At 41.2% G+C, this 13,166-nt stretch overlaps 2 protein-coding genes across 3 annotated transcripts in view; both read left to right on the top strand.

Annotated features, from left to right (window-relative positions):
• Positions 1–7,650, top strand: part of NEK3 (NIMA related kinase 3) — a 31,124-nt gene extending 23,474 nt beyond the window's left edge. Inside the window, exons 12-16 of one of the 2 annotated variants that reach the window (XM_025364366.1) lie at positions 2,799–2,895; positions 3,750–3,893; positions 4,142–4,276; positions 6,199–6,325; positions 7,073–7,650. In XM_025364366.1, the coding sequence (XP_025220151.1) occupies positions 2,799–2,895; positions 3,750–3,893; positions 4,142–4,276; positions 6,199–6,325; positions 7,073–7,157 (588 nt within the window). In that variant the 3' untranslated portion in view covers positions 7,158–7,650. The remainder of the gene's footprint in view (positions 1–2,798; positions 2,896–3,749; positions 3,894–4,141; positions 4,277–6,198; positions 6,326–7,072) is intronic. The other variant, XM_025364365.1, reaches the window with a different exon arrangement.
• Positions 7,651–11,139: 3,489 nt separating this feature from the next.
• NEK5 (NIMA related kinase 5) overlaps positions 11,140–13,166 on the top strand; it is a 63,981-nt gene continuing 61,954 nt past the window's right edge. Inside the window, exons 1-2 of the mRNA XM_025364589.1 lie at positions 11,140–11,202; positions 12,744–12,882. Coding sequence (XP_025220374.1) covers positions 12,766–12,882 — 117 coding nt within the window. The 5' untranslated portion in view covers positions 11,140–11,202; positions 12,744–12,765. The remainder of the gene's footprint in view (positions 11,203–12,743; positions 12,883–13,166) is intronic.

Here is a 13,166-nt window from a genome sequence, read left to right as displayed (position 1 = left end):
TGTGTGAATTTGCCTATTCTAAGTATTTAATATGAGGGGAATCATACAATATTTGTCCTTTTATGTCTGACTTCTTTCACTTACATAATGTTTTTAAGTTCTTCTGTGTGTCAAAACTTCATTCCTTTTTATTGCTGTGCTGAATAACATTTAGATTACTATTTAGATCTTAACATTTTTCTGTTCAATGCCTTGTAGTGCCTCCTTGTTATCCCAAGAATCAATTTTCAGGCCGGCATTCGGGGTCCTGTTCATCCTGTCTAGCCCTGGGCAACTGTGACATTCTTTTACACTGAAGCTTCTCTAAAGCTGTGGATATTAACAACGGATCCATGTTTCAGTGTTGTCACACCCCCCTTCGCAAATCGTATACTATTGATTTTTTTCTTCAGTATTTCAGTTAACCTTTCTTTTTCTCCTTCTCTCCTTCTCTCTCTCTCTCTCTCTCTCTCTCTCTCTCTCGCGCAGGCTGGAGGGCAGTGGCATCAACACCACTCACTGCAAACTGACCTCTTGGGCTCAAGGGATCCTCCCACCTCAGCCTCTTGAGTAGCTGGAACTACAGGTGCATGCCACCATGCCTGGATAATTTTTTAATTTTTTTATAGGAATGAGGTCTCACTGTGTTGCCCAGGCTGGTGTTGAACTCTTGGGCTTAAGTGATCCTCTCACCTTGGCCTCCCAAAGTGCTGGAATTTACAGGTGTGAGCCACTTCGCCTGGCCTAACCTTCCAATTCAAAAAGGAAAAGATGTTGTACTGACAACAAATTGCTCTCTTCATGCAATGCACTAGTAATTAAACTTGTAAATTTTTTGAATGAACCATAAGTTCTAAATAAATAACTATATCCCATCATTATGTTGCTACAAATGGAATACAGACCTCTATACTTTTTTTTCTTTTCATTGTAATGTCTGGTTTTTTTTTTTCCAACTTTTTGAGATATAATTTACATGCCACCAAATTTACCCATTTTTGTGCACAATTTGATAAATTTTGGTGATGGTATTTAAACATCCATATAACCCCTGCCACAGTCATCTTACAGAACTTCCAGGCAGGGCAGAGTGGCTTACGCCTGTAATACCAACACTCTGGGAGGCGGAGGCAGGAGCATTGATTGAGGCCAGGAGTTTGAGTCCAACCTGGGCAACACAGTGAAACCCCATCTCTACAAAAAATTAAAAATTTTAGGTGGGCATGGTGACACATGCCTGTAGTCCCAGCTACTGGGAAGCTGAGGCAGGAGGATTGCCTGAGCCTGGGAAGTTGAGGCGCAGTGAACTATGATCACACTTCTGCACTCCAGCCTGGGCAACTCAGCAAGACTCTGTCTCAAAAAGAAAAGAATTTCCATCCCCTAAAATGTTTCCTTGTGCCCTTCGCAGATGATCTGTGCCCATACACTATAGTTTGATACCACCTGTAGTGGACACAGCAATATGTGTTCGCAAAATGAAAAGGGTGCAACACGTGAACAAAATGGAGAAAAGGCCAAAAAGTCAGTCAGGGAATGAGGGACTTGAGGTAGGAAAACTTGTGTGCAGGCCAGCAAAGGACAATGGCAATGAAGGCAGAGTTGAATAGCACCCAGAGGAACGTGGGAGGCCACTGCAGACACAGAAAGCAGGGATCCTCAATGGGAAGGAAAGGCTGGAATCCCCTGGGGGGCTTTTCACAGCTGCCCCTCACCGCTACTCCTCCAAGATTCTGATGTCATTCTTGAGTGTAGGAGGCTTTGAAATCGCTGCTGTCAGTGAGCCACCACTGTTAAGTGACAGATTTTTATGTTCCCTACATGTGTGGGAAGAGAAGTTTCAGAACCACTGCTTAGAAATAAGAAAACCCGCCGGGCGCGGTGGCTCAAGCCTGTAATCCCAGCCCTTTGGGAGGCCGAGACGGGCGGATCACGAGGTCAGGAGATCGAGACCATCCTGGCTAACACGGTGAAACCCCGTCTCTACTAAGAAATACAAAAAATAGCCGGGCGAGATGGCGGGCGCCTGTAGTCCCAGCTACTCGGGAGGCTGAGGCCGGAGAATGGCATGAACCCGGGAGGCGGAGCTTGCAGTGAGCTGAGATCTGGCCACTGCACTCCAGCCTGGGCGACAGAGCGAGACTCCGTCTCAAAAAAAAAAAAAAAAAAAAAAAAAAGAAATAAGAAAACCCACCATGCCACCGAAGCCTACTGTTTATTTATTCATTCAATAAAGAATTGAGAACTTCTTTGCCTGGGACTGTTTAGGCATTCAATATGTACTCCTTCTCAAAATATATGCAGATTTAGTAAACTAGATAGTGTATTACTATATTTCGTGAAATAAATCAAGGGCTTAGATAATTTGGAAAGATACTGAATTAAGTGGGAACATTTTGATTCTATATGGCAACTTTATAAAATGTCTCATTTTGATATTACAGTTTGTAAAGCCCAGTACAGCAAACCATATTGAAATTTTTCATTACTCTTTTCCTTAGTAAAGACCTTTCAAATATCTGTCATTTTAATATATCCTCTTAGTATTTATAATAATTGATATTAATGGCTATTAATGCATACGTCTATTAATATATACATGTATGTAGGTTTATGGTTGTTAATATACATATATGTTATTAAATACATATAGATATAGATGGCTATTAATATACATGTCTTTGGGGTTCTATGATTATGCATGTTTTTTAATCCATTAATTTTTATTTGAAATTAAAATGGCTGACTTTGCATATTTGTTTACCTTTTTCGTAGCAATTCAAGCATTATTTAATCTGTATTGTTAATCTATTTTAAAGCAAGAGGAAGAACAAAATAGAAAGGGTAGCCATACTGATTTGGAAAGCATTAATGAAAATGAAAGTGCATCGAGAAGAGTAAACAGAGAAGAAAAAGGTGAGTTATTCAAATTCTAATCATTTCTTAGACAAGGAGTTGGGGAGTACAGAGGGAATACCAATTTTTATGTTACTAGGTCTCAGGTATCGTAAACAAGAGTACAAGCTGATATTTGTTTGCTTATCTAGTAACTTATTTAATGTTTTAGAAATATTTTATTTACCTACAACAAAAGAGAGAATAGCATTTATCAGTAAGAGCCATTAGAAAGAGTGGTATTTATTGTGCTATCCACCTTAAAAAGCATAGCATACTGTGTGTATGTAAGTCCTCCCAGGGCTTCATTCTTGCACAATGTATAACATGTAAGTATATACATATCATTATTATTTTTTATTTTTTTATTTTTTTTGAGATGGAGTCTCGCTCTGTTGCCCAGACTGGAGTACAGTGGCCCAATCTCCGCTCCCTGCAAGCTCTGCCTCCCGGGTTCACGCCATTCTCCTGCCTCAGCCTCCCAAGTAGCTAATTTTTTGTGTGTATGTTTTCAGTAGAGACAGGGTTTCACCGTGTTAGCCAGGATGGTCTCGATCTCCTGACCTCATGATCCACCTGCCTTGGCCTCCCAGAGTGCTGGCATTACCAGTGTGAGCCACCGCACCCGGCCTACATATTTTTTTTTTTTTAACTCAGTCACTGTAATGATTCATTTGTAACTTTTCATTTTGGATTTTTTTTTTTTAATTTCCTTTGCTACTTAGATTTGAAAGAACATTGATCTTTCAAACATAGATCTGAGTTTGAAAGAGAAAAGAAACACTTCCATATTGTTGTTAGATAATCTGTGTGTGGACAGAGATGGATACATAAAATAACATGCTTGGCATTCCTTTTTTACGTTTTAAAATCAGGTAATGAGTCAGTCCATCTGAGGAAAGCCAGTTCACCAAATGTTCACAGACGACAGTGGGAGAAAAATGTACCCAATACAGCTCTTACAGCTTTGAAAAAGGCATCCATACTCACCTCCAGTTTAACAGCAGAGGATGATAGAGGTTAGTAGTCAGATTGAATACTATTATTTTACTAGAGAACTTTTTCTAATACTTAGTGCACTAGAGGCTTTTAATGTCTGTGAAGGGTATTTGGCGTCACACATCAGAGCATTACTCATACAGGTGAATGAAGTAGATTTTAGTTAACAGTCAAATATAATTAACTTTGCTTGAAAATATGATCTGGAAAGTACATGCTGAGAAATCTTTTTTTTATTCGGCACTAATTTTTGTCTTTTTCCAACTAGGTGGTTCTGTAATAAAATACAGCAAAAATACTGCTCGTAAGCAGTGGCTCAAAGAGACCCCTGACACTTTGTTGAACTTCCTTAAGAATGCTGATCTCAGCTTGGCCTTTCAAACATACACGATATATAGACCAGGTAATTCATGTCTGTATGTGACCTTGGAAACCCTTTGACTTTTTGAAAATTGTGGTAAATATATATAACATAAAATTTACATTTGAACCCTTTTGAAGTGTACAGTTCAGTGGTACTAAGTATGCCACATTGTTGTGCAGCCATCACCAGTATCCATCCACAGAAATGTTCTCATCTTCCAAAACTCAATTCAAAGGGTTTCCCTTCTCCCAGAAACACTTTGATTTCAAAGTTGCAAAATAATTCATAGCATTGTATTTTTAGGTGTTTTTAAATCTTTTCTAGCCAGTCTTAAGCTACAATTAAAATTTTTCATGGAGCTACATTACTTCTGTTTGCTCATTTGTTTGCTTATTTTCATAATCCTGCTACTACTTTCTTTGAAGAGGAGCCCATTTTTATCATGCAAATATGCCATTGCTTTAGCAACAACTCCAAGATTTCTTTTGCTGTATACCTGAACTCTGTTACATTGAATAGAGCTCAAAAAGGATGAACAATTAGGATTTGATTTTTAAATTTTTTTACAGACATCTTTACTAACATTGTGTAAAATAATTTTTATAATACCATCCTTAGAAATCTAGGCCAGTGGTCTGTATTAGATATGTATGTGTGTATGTGTATTATAATTATGATAATTTAATTACTAAGCCACCTTGCTAGGTTAAGATCTAAGATAAATTATACCAAGTAGAGCAGGTAATGGTATGGCAAGTCTGACTATATTTATTGCAACGATTTAGTTGTATTTGTTTATTTGGTCAGTATTTATTGAATGCCTAACATAGGTTAAGATGAAAAAAAGAATAAAACACAGTTCCTGCCCTAAGGATGAGGGAGTTCATTACATGGGAGGTCAGCACACTGATAAGGAATTATAGTGCCCTGTGATATATGCATTCAGATAGAACTGTGCACAAAAGGTCATGGAAGCCCTAAGGAGATGCTAATGCATGGGAGGAAAATGTTAAGGAAGGTTAATGGTTATGAATTTCAATTTTGCAATTTTAGGTCCAGGATTTTCTGTCTGGTCCAGTGATGAAGTCTTTGTCATTTTAGGAAAGTCCCTGTTTAAAAACTATGTCATAGTTCTATTTTGAAATGCCTTTTAGAAGATTCGGCCCATGTTTTTAGGGTAGATTTTCATGCTGTTTGTGAGAAATCTAAAAGTAATTACACCTGGAAAAAATTTTTAAGCATGCATACGGTCTTCCTTCAGTTTCCAACTTTTCTTCCTCCTCATTGTGAAAACTTGGGAGGAGAAAGTTCAAAGGAAAAAAGAAATTACTATAACCCAACTTTCAAAGGTAACTTTTAATGCCTTAATATACATTCTTATATTGGGAGGGTTTTATGGTAATTTTCCGAGTTTTTTTTTCTCTTAAAGAAAATCCTGTTTATAGGCTGGGTGTGGTGGCTCATGCTTGTAACCCAGCACTCTGGGAGGCTGAAGCAGGAGGAGTGCTTGAGCTCAGGAGTTCAAGACAAGCCTGGGCAACATAGCGAGACCTTGCCTCTACTAAAAAAATTAGCCAGGCATGGTTCTGGACGCCTCTAGTCCCAGCAACTTGGGAGTCTGAGGTAGGAGGAGCTCTTGAGCCTGGGAGTTCGAGGCTGCATTGAGCCATGATCATGCCACTGCACTGTAGCCTGGGTGACAGAGTGAGACCCTGACTCAAAAAAAAGAATAAAGAAAGTTCCGTTTATAAATTTAGTCCACGTCCTAGTGCTTCTGCTTCTGGGGCCTGTTTTATGCCCACAATCATGCTGGGGTTGGGTAATGTGGGGAGACACTACACAAGAGTAATGGAACATGACATTGTCCTCAGCCAGCAAGCTTATGGAAGATTTTAGTCAAACTGCATGAAATAAGTAAATACTGTTTAAATTGGTATATTTTCTGTTAATATCTCCTGAAGGTTCAGAAGGGTTCTTGAAAGGCCCCCTGTCTGAAGAAACAGAAGCATCGGACAGTGTCGACGGAGGTCACGATTCTGTCATTTTGGATCCAGAGCGACTTGAGCCTGGGCTAGATGAGGAGGACACGTACGTTGTGATATGCGTAGAAAGCTTTAGCTGGGGGTGGAGTGTATGTGTGTTTGTGTGTGTTTGTGTGTGATTTAAATTAGACCATGATAATTTCAGGTTTGGTAGGGACCTCTTAGATTACTTTTCATCATAAATGGAAATTTTTTTTTTTTTAGACAGAGTCTCGCTCTGTCTCCCAGGCCGGAGTGCAGTGGTGGGATCTCAGCTCACTGCAAGCTCCACCTTCTGGGTTCACGCCATTCTCCTGCCTCAACCTCCCGAGTAGCCGGGACTACAGGCGCCTGCCACCACGCCCGGCTAATTTTTTGTATTTTTACTAGAGACAGGGTTTCACCGTGTTAGAGTCTCAATCTCCCCCGACCTCGGCCTCCCAAAGTGCTGGGATTACAGGTGTGAGCAACCATGCCCGGCCATCATAAATGGGTATTTATATCCTGATCTTTTGTCTGGGATGGGTAATACCTTACAATATGATTATAAAATTCCTGATTGAGCCCTACACCTATAGCCTTTCAGCTTGAACTTGTTATTTTTTAATATATTAGGTTTTACATTTTTAAAAGTGTTAGAAACAGTCAAAGAAGTGATCTTTTGGAAGAACTGACAATTTTTTCCCTTCAGTTGCCTTATGGAACTCATTTTTCAAAAGCTTATGTATTGTTATGGTGGTGTTTTGCTTTGAACTCACCAACAGATACTGTGCCCCTAATGTAGAGGTTTATGGTCCAAATTGTTTTTTCACAGGGACTTTGAGGAGGAAGATGACAACCCCGACTGGGTGTCAGAGCTGAAGAAGCGAGCTGGATGGCAAGGCCTGTGCGACGGATAATGCCTGAGGGAGTGTTCCTGAGTCACACTGAGGAGAGGCTTCACTCAGGAGTTCATGTTGAGATGATCATGAGTTCATGCGATGTATATTTTCCTTTGGAAACAGAATGAAGCGGAGGAAACTCTTAATACTTAAAATTGTTCTTGATTAGTATCATGAGTTTGAAAAGTCTAGAACTCCTGTAAGTTTTTGAATTCGAGAGAGAAGGTGTAGTGGAATGAGTGTGAGCATTGGGCTTTGCAGTCCCATAGAACAGAAATGGGATGATAGCCTGCCACTACCTACTTGTGTGATTGTGGGAAATTACTTAATCTCTTTGAGCCCCAATTTCCTTAACCATAAAATGAAGATAATAATGCCTACCTCAGAGGGATCCTGACTATAGACCATTACAGCAGCCCGTATGTTATTCACATTATGATTTGTGTTTATTATTATGTGACTCTTTTTACACTTCCTAAAGGCTTGAGAATTAAACATATTTAATTTTGATATGGTAATGTGTGCAGTTTTTCAATATGACCTGATTCTGAGTAGTTTGAAGATCATTCCAATGGTCTTCACCAGCTGTCCTTAAATACAGTCCCTCATAGGATGCACAAAAGAGCCTGGGTTGGAGGGTCAGCCCTGGGAAGCATGGGGTGGTCTGCAGATCTTGTCAGAAGATAGCAGTCCTGTAGATGAGGAAGGAAGAGGCCAGAGGTGAGGAGCAGAAATGGTAAATATCAGAAACTAGAGAGTGATGTGGAATAAATAGGGGGATGCATGGCACACATGTGCTGGGTCCTGTAGTGTGTGTTAACCTCATCTAATAGTGTGCACTTTAGTGAGATGAGAATATTTCACTGAAGAAACAGGCTTCGCTCAACACTGTCACAGAGACATGAGCCAGACAGATACAGGGAACAGTGCTAAAGTGAAGAGAAGGGGGAAAATACATTTAGGGTCATTAACAAGCACTTGCTGAAATCTGGAAAATATACATCTTTTAAATATTTAACAGTTTTTAAATCTTAATGTATAAAACCCTGTGGTATAGAACCCCACCTCACATATACACTGTATTTACATTTGGATATCTTTAATCTCCGGTGGTCTCTGGCAGTCTCTAAATCTTTCCTTGTTTTTCGGGACCTTGATGTTTTTGAGTACTTCTCAGGTATTTTGTAGACTACTGCTCAATTTGGGTTTGTCTCACAATTGAACTAAGCTTACAGATTTTGGGGAAAACCACAAAGGTGAAGTGCCCTTCTCATCACATCATTTCAGGGAGTACACAGCATCAGCATGACTTCTTCCCAGTGTCGTTCACCTTGATCACTTGATGAAGGCAGTGTCTGCCAGGCTCTCCACTATCAACTTTGTAATGTTCCATGTTCATGCTATGTTCACTATAAGCAAGTCATACACTCCAGCTAATAATAAGTTATTTGTTTTCTTGCTTAAATCGTTCTAGCTTTGGCTGTTGGGAATTGTTTCAGGTCACCTCCTGTGTCCCTTTGATGTGCCCCTATTCTTTTGGAGCACTTCCTTCCTTTGTGGCACTACAAGATGGTCCAGACTCATCTTTACCTTCTGTGCCCCAGCCCCAAAATCATCCATTTCAACAAGGTTCCCACTGGTTTAGAAACCAAGATCTGGTTGCTGGGTGTGCTTGTTGTTCCTGGGGTGTCACTGCTTTTAGGCCCTCTCAGCAGAGCTAGGAATTATATGTGTGTATACTAACCTGTGTACACTGTATAATTGTATAACCATCCACACATCTCTACAGTTATTTCTGTATCTCTCCATCTGTACATACATTAAATTAAGCATGGGTCCATACTGATGTCTCCAACTAACCCAATACTACAAGGTTCATTCTAGCCTTCTTCTCATGCTTTTCTATAACTTCTCTCCCTGACAATGAGAAAACTGGCTTGCACCATCCACCACCTGTTTAGCTGTTCGATCCTAGTCTACATGTAAAGCAGTTTCCAAATCATTAACCCATACCCCTGGGAGATACAAATTTACCAACTAAGGTACAGAGTTTATGTATCTTTCCTATTGTCTCATGGTTTCCAGTCAAATACCATTTCCCAAAATTATTTAGGTTAGCTCTTTGAAATTAGCTTACCACCCTCTTGAACATTTTTCAAGTTAAAGCAGGCATGGATCATTCTAAGGATATTTCCAGATACTGAGCTTCCATATATACTGTATTCCATACTTCTTAGTCGTCTTCAATCTTAGCATTGCCCCAGGGTATGAACATTTCCAAACCATCAAACAAAAAAACTTGAAATTATATACAGTTACTGAGAGACTGGATAAGTATTGGATAATCCTTTTTAAAATCAGAATGGCTTATGGGGTTTTGCTTTTAATAAAATTTCAGAAGAGTAATGGAATTACCAGTTCATGATTATAAACCATTTTTGATGATAGATTACTATATGATTCTTGAGATACAACTAGACAAAAATTGAGGGACACTTTTAACAAAACTTTTCATTCCAATGTACTTATTTCTCAGCACTTACAGCCTTAAAAAAAAAATGGAAGAGACTCAGTGTTAAACTTCATTGTAGCAAGAAGTTAGCATTCATCTATGGATACAGGAACTGATGACGCATGGGGAGCCCATCCAGGTCTTAAGGAGATGAATTTTCAATACAATTTTATTTTTTTATACTTAATATAATTATCAGCATTGTGATATATTTTATTGTGATCAATTGTGTAGTACTAGTAATTTTAACAATCCAGAAAAAAAATTCTGTGAGCAGGAAATGTAAATTTCCATTTCTATACTTCTTTCAGCAGTATGACAGGATGATCAATAAGACTTTCAAGCATGGAAAAGATAGCTGGGATAAAATTCTATGAGGAAAGTAGAATGAAGATATGATTTAATAAAGCATGTCTAAGAATTCTAGGGAAGAAATGTGGGTGTGGTCACTGACACATGAAATTAAACAAAAACAAGTAGATCATATACTTGCTAATATTTTGAGGGAATTTCACTGCCAAAGAAACTAACATTGGCTGTTCCAACTCCTAAACAACTTTTGGACTCCTGTTATGGGCTGCATTCGCCCCTGCCCCGGCCACTCCCAATTCACATATTGAAATCTAACACCAGTAACTCACAATGAGACTGTATTCGGAGACAGAGACTTTAAAGATGCAATGAGATCAAAATGAGGCCTTTGGTTCAGTCCTAATCCAATTTGACTATAGTACTTATAAGAAGAGGAAATTTTTTGTGGCAGGGACGGGGAGGGGATGGCGGAGAGATGATTTTAAGAAGGAAAAGTAGTGATGTAAACTTATGAATTTTAAAATAGCTTTTTTGTGGGCTTTTGCATGTGTGTGATGGACGATGGAGGGGACCATATCACTGTAGTGTTTAGATTCAATTGGATATATTTTACTTGCGTCACTATTTACAATTGCTGGAAAATACATTTTTTTCAACTACTTAAACGTTTTAGCTGCTTGATGTGCAAATCCAGAATGGGGCAGGGTGGGATAGGGAGGGGGCGTGCGTGCAGACGCTTGGGCAGCGCCGGTTGCGTTAGAAAGTCCTTGGCAGGCCGCCGCTGTGGCCCAAAGAGTAGGAAGCGGTTCCAGTCTCACGTCCACCTCTTGGCAATATTTGAGATCTTGTACAAGAAACACTCTTCCTGTCTTAGTTTAGCTTATTTGTAAAACTAGGAGACTACTGTCTTGCGGGGTTGTAAAGAAAAGAGAGAACGTTTGCGAAGCGTCTGGTGCACCGTAAGCAAGAGCGGGGAGCGCTACTGTAGAGTGCAACGCAAAGCAATCCCGACCCAAGGCAACGGGACGGTGTGGGGCTGGCTCTGTCGGGTCTCCAAACTCCCTGGCGCCTGACCCTGCCTCGCGGTGGACTGTGTGGACGGTTCCCCAGGCCATTCCAGCCTCGCGCCCCGCCCGCGTTTCCTTGCGCGGCTCCGCCCGGCCGCGGGGAGGCGCAGCGGCCCCGGGAACCCGGATCCTTCTGAGACGCTTAGTTGGCCCCGCGGAGCCGGCGGAGCAGGTATGCTGCAGGGGCTGCCCTTAGTCCTTGCCTGGAGCCGCCACAGGGCTTCAGGAACCGGGCAGGGTGGGGGAAAGGGATGGAGTCTCTCTGCCTGGGGCGGCGGGGGCGGCCCAGAAAAGGCCTAGCGTCCCGGGCGCGTCGGTCTCTATGGCAACGCTCCTCACGCTGAGCGCGGGTCCGGGTAAGCGTCTTGCCACCCACCCGCGGCCGCCTCCAGGGGCGGCCCTAGGGGAGAAGGAATTTTCCTAACTTGGGGGCTTCCACCCTCTGGTGCCACTTGGGCGGAAGGGTCGCGGGCCCTCAGTTCCCAGCTGGTCACCCCCGGCCCCTAGTCTGTGTGCGTTTCTCTCAGAACCCCGTCCTCCGGTGTCTGCAGCCTCTCCTGGCTGCGGAGCTGGTTCCCAGCCCCCTGCAACCTAATTGTACCCACTTCCTACCGTGACATGAAATTATTCGAAAACAACCCTCCGCTCACCCCATTAACAACAACAGCAACAACAGCAACAAAACTGTATTATGCCCTAACTGTAGCATAAAGAGGAAACAGATGGAAAGCAATAAGTAAGAAAGTACATATTTCAATCTGAAAATGCTCGACACTACTACCCTTGGCAAAAGTAGAGAAGCAGCCAGTAGCCGCGCCTGGGCAGTCGCCTGAACGTGATGGCAGCAAATGCAGATTGTTAGGTCTCCGGGACCAGGGGCAGCGTGGCCAGTGAAGGGCGTGATTTTCCCAAATGGTGAACAATTCTTGGTAAACCTCCAAACCAAACAAAGTGCAATCAAGCCTTGATTTACATGTAGTTGCATTCCTTGAAAAAAAAAAAAAAATCAGTGTTCATTAAAACTGCAAAAATGCTTAGCATTTCGATGTAAAATAGAGTTTGGTTGTAGCCACAGATAATTACAAACGGATTTTTCCGCACACATGAGTGTATAGGAAGACTCTACAAGATTGTAGGGCCGCAGGGTAATCCTTTATTGTGCGGGACTGTCTCTCGGATCGCAGAATCCTAGCATCTCAGGCCCCAACCACCTGTCAATCTCTTGCCTCTGAATCTCGGGGAAACAGCTTCCCCACCCCCATATATTTCCAAAATTCCCCCTAGGGGGCAGTACGTCCCCATGAAGAAAGGCTGGACTGTGAAAAGTACACAAGCCTAAGGACATTCCTGCTTTATAAAGCTGCCAAGCACCGGATATATAGTATCTTTCATTCTCAGAACAAACTTGCAAGACAGATACTGTTATTCCGTTTTAGAAATTAGGAAAGAGCGGTTTTGCCAAGTTAAGTGACTTACCCAGGAACGCAGGGCAAAAGTGTATCAAAGCTGAGCTATGACCCATGTCTGACCAAGAAACTCTGTTTCATTTCAGTTGTTATCTGTGGCCACAAGGAAAGTTACTTGTCTCTGTCTTGGCAACGCTGGGAGGAAAGTTTTATCAAAGTGAGTTCTTTTACACTTTAGTCATCAATTTTCTGACTTTTTTAGTCTTTATGAGACATGTGTGATAAATTTACATTGCTCTAATTCCAGGAACCTCACCCCATTGGAGACCATGGATAAGTACGATGTGATTAAGGCCATCGGGAAAGGTGCCTTCGGGAAAGCATACTTAGCTAAAGGGAAATCAGATAGCAAGCACTGTGTCATAAAAGAGATCAATTTTGAAAAGGTAAAGTTAAGAAGTTCAAATATCTGTTAATTTTCAGTGGGATATTCAGCTGGCTTTTAATCCAATATAAAAAGGAAATTTTTATTTTTTATAATTACGAATTTTAAGCCATAATTGATTTTTGTTAATTCAACCTTCTAAGTCCGTTGTTCAAACACAACCAATGATCTTGTTTTTAAAAAGAGGCTGGACACAGTGGCTCACCCCTATAATCGCAGCACTTTTGACGGCCAAAGTGGAAGGATTGTGTGAAGCCAGGAGTTCAAGATAGCCTGGGCAACATA

The sequence above is a fragment of the Theropithecus gelada genome, chromosome 17 (assembly GCF_003255815.1).
Source record: "Theropithecus gelada isolate Dixy chromosome 17, Tgel_1.0, whole genome shotgun sequence".
NCBI lineage: Eukaryota > Metazoa > Chordata > Mammalia > Primates > Cercopithecidae > Theropithecus > Theropithecus gelada.
Note: the sequence above shows the minus strand (reverse complement) of the source record. Positions and strands in the feature narration are given on the sequence as shown.